Source organism: Bison bison, unplaced genomic scaffold (genome assembly GCF_000754665.1).
Source record: "Bison bison bison isolate TAMUID 2011002044 unplaced genomic scaffold, Bison_UMD1.0 scf7180017864524, whole genome shotgun sequence".
NCBI lineage: Eukaryota > Metazoa > Chordata > Mammalia > Artiodactyla > Bovidae > Bison > Bison bison.
In genome coordinates this window covers 858019-862792 of record NW_011495075.1, presented here as the reverse complement: position 1 = coordinate 862792, position 4774 = coordinate 858019, and the positions used below count along the sequence as shown (strand labels likewise).

The following is a 4774-nucleotide window of genomic DNA, read 5'->3' as shown; positions in this document are numbered from 1 at the left end:
CAGCAGGCTGCAGGCGGCGCCTGGCTGCGGGGGGAGGATCGCGCCTTGAGGAGCCGGCTCCAGCCCGCGGGCGGCTCTGAGACACGACGTAGGTCACAGTTCCCACACTCATCTTAACATGGACATAAAAACTAGAAGCTGCTCACTCCGTTCTGTAACAAGGTTTCTAGTGCTGCCCGTGGGCCAGGCCCTGTGCTGAGAGACCCGTGTGGACACTGAGCCCCCTTCTCAGAGCCCGCTGTGCACAGACACAAGCCCCCTGGCGGGTCGGGGACCCTGCACTGGACTTGGGGGGTGGGGCTGGGAGTCCCGGACAGGGGGCGGGGCACGACAGTACCTGTTCTCCTTCTCCTCAAGGTCGCTAGTGCTGCCCGGCCTCCGCAGCCCCAGTGAACTCAAGGAGCTTCTGGTTTCTCTCTCCTGCAAAGTCAAAACAAGTGAAGCACAGAGAAGGCCCGCCCTGACACACTGGGGCAGCGAAGCAGAGCTTACACACCTGCGTGATTTACTTCCAAACTCAGCACCAACTCCTGCTTGAGCGGTATTAACAAAGGCTTATTCCCAGCTCTCCTCCGTTAGACGCCAACACGTAGGGAGAGAATTCTCTTGGGAAAAGCCGGGATGCTCAAATAAGGGAACAGCAGCAGGTCCCACAAAAAGGGGACCTCTGAAAAGCCAGAGACAAGCTGTGCTCTGACGTTGTCTGCCTTGAAAGGTAGCCACAGGCACGATAGACGTGCTGACACCCTGGCCCGAGCGTCTCCAGAAACACAGGGCTGACTGAGGGGGCTGCGTTCGGAGGAGACCCGGCCGCTCAGACAAGCTGCCAGCATGCCCCGTGAAACCTGGACCATCTCAAGACCAGGAACACGCGGCTCCCAGGGAACAGCGGGTGAGAGCTCAGCCCCCGCATACACCCATTAGTCAGGGAAGTAGATGCGGAAGTTTGTTTTCTAAGTGTTCAGTTGCCCGAGCTTCATTAGGCTTGAAAGCCCAACTAAGGAACTCTGCTTCTGAACACTAAGAGCACGAGCCACTGGTGCTGGTTCAGAGAACGTTTTAGGCCACATCCCTGCCTGCACGCTCTCAAGTTTCTGCCCTAGGGGACCACGGAAGGGAAGGATGAACAGAAGGCAGGCCAAAAGGAAAAGGGTTTTTCTTTCTTGGACAACCAAATCATCGCAAGCAAACAGCTATCTGATGGTCAACACGCGGGTCTCCTCTTACAGACTCCGTACTCCCAGAAGCAGCTTAGGCCCCAGACACTGTCTCCGTGTGTCCCCGAGGCTGAACTGCCACCGAAGGACACCGCACCTTTTCTCTGTTGTCCATCAGGGCGGAGATGCGGGGGCTGGAGGCCGAGCGGTGGACAGATGCGCCCCGGTCCCGCAGGGCCTCCCTGGCCCCAGCGGCCTCGCTGAGCACATTCTGGCTGCCAGTCTTCCTGAGGCCCAGCCTCCACGAACACGGAGACTCGTCCCTGGTCTCTTCCGGCTTGCTGAAGAGGCTGGAGGGCTAGAGGGAAGGGGCATTGGAGGTGAGGTCCCGACGGCTCCTCCCATCCTTGGCCGAGCGGCGAGGGCAACGTGAGGAGGACAGGGGGCCCAGAGCAGGCCGGGTGCCACGGCCACCCCCCAGCAGTCCCCAGCCCTCGCAGGGCGCCCACCCAACAGAGGACCCACCAGCTGGGTGAGTGCTGACACAGGGCCAGGGGACAGCAGCCTGCCCGTCTCCAAGCCTCCACCCACCCACCTGTGAACCTGGCTGAGTGCTGACCCTCCTGCAACACGTGGACCCTGGGGAACACAGGCGGGCCACGGCCCTGTGGCGGGGCTGTGGTGAGCTGACTTAAGGCAACACTGACACACACCACAGGCCTCTCCACCCAGACTCTAGCTGCTTCAAGAAAACAGCTGATCTGATACAGGCGACAGTTCTAAGCATTTCAGATTTCAAGAAGGAGCAAAATCAAAAAGAAAAAAATGGCAGAAGTTATACGGTTGCCAGGTTTTAAATTCTGCCAAGAGAATAGCTTTCAAAAATGAATGACTGTTTTCATTACCATCATTTCATTAAAAAGTAATGTTAACGTTAAAAGAGAAAGGTTCACGGAAAGCTTACACTGTCCTTAAGCATCTCACTTCCACAAACCACAGAACACATCACAGACCGGAGTCAGCCAAAGACAGGCTGAGGCACGGCTGGCCCGGGGACCACCAGCCCACCACCTCCCTGGCTTCGGGGGCCCCGCCAGAGCGCTGGTCCCGCTCCAGAACCAGGCCAACTCTGCTGCTGGCACAGCGGGACGCAGCAGAAGCCTCGCCGTGCTTAGATCTGCTCTTTCGTGCACACCCCTCTGAGGGGCTCTGCAGAAGCACCCTGTGGGCTCTTTCAGAGCCGTCCGGGCTCCCTCAGCATCTTCTGAGCAAAGCGGCAGGGGTGTGTGTCGGTGGCTTTCCTAATCCAGTCCTTTTCCTCCTAAAGAGCGGGTGATCCGGTCACACTCCTCACAACGGAGTGAGGACCACGTCCTGCCGGGGCCGCCAGAATGCGGAGCGGCCGAGTGTCTGCTTCCTGGTCCCCATGGGAGGCGCCAAGGGGCCAGCGAGTGAGGGAGCGCGTGCAGAAGCACGGCGCTTCCCAGCACCTCAGCCAAAGCATGTGCCGGTTCCCCTGCGGTGAGCCTCAGGCTGACGAGGCCAGGGAGGCTCTGGCCCTCAGCCCCTCCGACCTCTGCCCTCCCGCCAGCAGCTGCACAGACCTCACCCATGGAGGGAGAGTGAAGACACTCGTGCTCATCGCTGCACCCTGGCTTCCGCCCAGCCCGACTGTGACCCGTGCGCCCCAACCTCAGACTCGGGATGACAGACCGTGGCAGCACTCCCCTGGTCCCAGGCTGCTGGCGCCTGGCCACCCCGCACACGGCAGCCACATCGCCGGGCCATGGTTTCTAAGTTCTTTAAAACACACTGCGGGCAAGTCATGAACGCACTGCTTGTGTCCACCCCCCAGACCCACACCCTGACGCCCTGACACCCAGAGTGACAGCGTCTGGAGACCAGGGGGTTGTCTGAGCTCCAGGAAGAGAGCCCTCACCACGGGCGGAACCTGCCAGCACCGCGACGGTGGGACACAGACCTCGAAGTGTAAACCACCCCGTCTGTGCCCCGTCACAGCAGCCTGAGCCCGCCGTGACGGGGGGCATGTGGAGACACAGTACACGATGTGATCAACACTCGGCCACGACAGAGCCACAGAAAGGGATGAGTTAACGCCATCTGCGGCGACACTGACGGATGGAGAGGTGATCGGACCACGTGCAGTCAGAGAGAGACATGTATCCCCACACCACTTGTGATGATCGGACCACGTGCAGTCAGAGAGACACGCATCCCCACACCACTTGTGTGTGGAATCAGAAAAAAAAAAAAGATTTTACAAAACAGACTCACAGACAGAAAATAAACTCACGGTTACCAAAGGAGAAGGGGTGTGAGGGATGAATGAAGAATCTGGGATTAACATATATACACTGCTACATATAAAACTGAAAAAGGAAATGGCAACCCGGTCCAGTATTCTTGCCTGGGAAATCCCACGGACAGAGAAGCCTGGAGGGCTACAGTCCATGGGGGTTGCAGTCAGACTCAACTTAGCAACTAAACAACAGAAGTATATAAAATAACAAGGCCCTACTGTATTAACACTGGCACCCTGTACTCAATACTTTGTAATAATGTATAACGGAAAAAACCTGGAAAAAAATACACATGCAAGTATAACAATTACTTTGCTGCACAACTGAAATGCATGCTGTGAGCCAACTACACTCAAGTAAGAAAAACAGGCTCGACTGGATCTTTAAGGTCTTGGTAATTGTATCACCGCAACGGGGGCAATACCCAGATTAACCGCACACACTCACTCTCCTGGTTGAAGAGGCGGGAACGGCGCTCTGCGGGGCTGCAGGGGTCCGCTCCGTGACGCTGCTCCTGTTGTCAGAGTTGGGACGGCTGGGGACGGCGCCCGGCCCGCCATCTGGGATGAAAGACAGGAGAAGCCACAAGTGCGTGAGGAAACCCTTGTGCGAGTCTGTACTGTTCTGACACAAAAGACCCGTTACCACACGGGTCACCAGGGCCACGTGAGGCTCAGACTCCAACCACGATGAAACCTCCCGCAACCTCTGCCTCTTACAAGAAAACAGGCTCAGGTGAAATTCTGTCTTGACACCAACTCCCACACGAACAACGGACAGCCTTCTCCTCACACACGTCACACACACACAGTTCATCAGTAAGTACGGGCAGAGTCCACTCTGGGGGCTGGAGAAAAAGCCAGAGAAAGTACAAGACAGACCTTGCTCCCTAGGCAATTTGAAAAAGAGGTAAGATGCAAAACAGTCACGGTGAGGACGCGGCGAACACACGCAGTGCCGAGCCTGGCGGGCTGAGAGAGGAGCCGGCCCGAGGGCGGAACGTGGGCCTGGCGGGGGACAGCCGCAGGCCAAGAGCACTCTCAGGGCGCTCCTGGGGCGCGGTGGAGACACAAGCAGGAGGGACCCGCGGGTGTCGGCAGGAACCCGTCTGCTTGCGCCCAGGGGCTGCTGCGCCTCTGGTCCCTGGACTCCCCAGGCCCAGCCCCGCGACCCCGCGAAGCAGTCTTCCTGGGCAGAGATGTTCAGACTGCCCTGAATATCCACAATAACCGCAAGAGCTGTCCCAGGGCTGACCCGGTGAGCCTACACCTTGGGTGTGCCCTCCACCCCCCCACA

General features: G+C 58.2%; 1 protein-coding gene across 1 annotated transcript in view; it reads right to left on the bottom strand.

The window, feature by feature from the left end:
* The window catches only part of PPP1R12B (protein phosphatase 1, regulatory subunit 12B), a 119716-nt gene that overhangs the window by 99817 nt on the left and 15125 nt on the right, over positions 1-4774 (bottom strand). Inside the window, exons 9-11 of the mRNA XM_010831121.1 lie at positions 3926-4013; positions 1315-1515; positions 338-420 (exon numbers count right to left, since the gene is read on the bottom strand). Of these exons, the coding sequence (XP_010829423.1) occupies positions 338-420; positions 1315-1515; positions 3926-4013 (372 nt within the window). The remainder of the gene's footprint in view (positions 1-337; positions 421-1314; positions 1516-3925; positions 4014-4774) is intronic.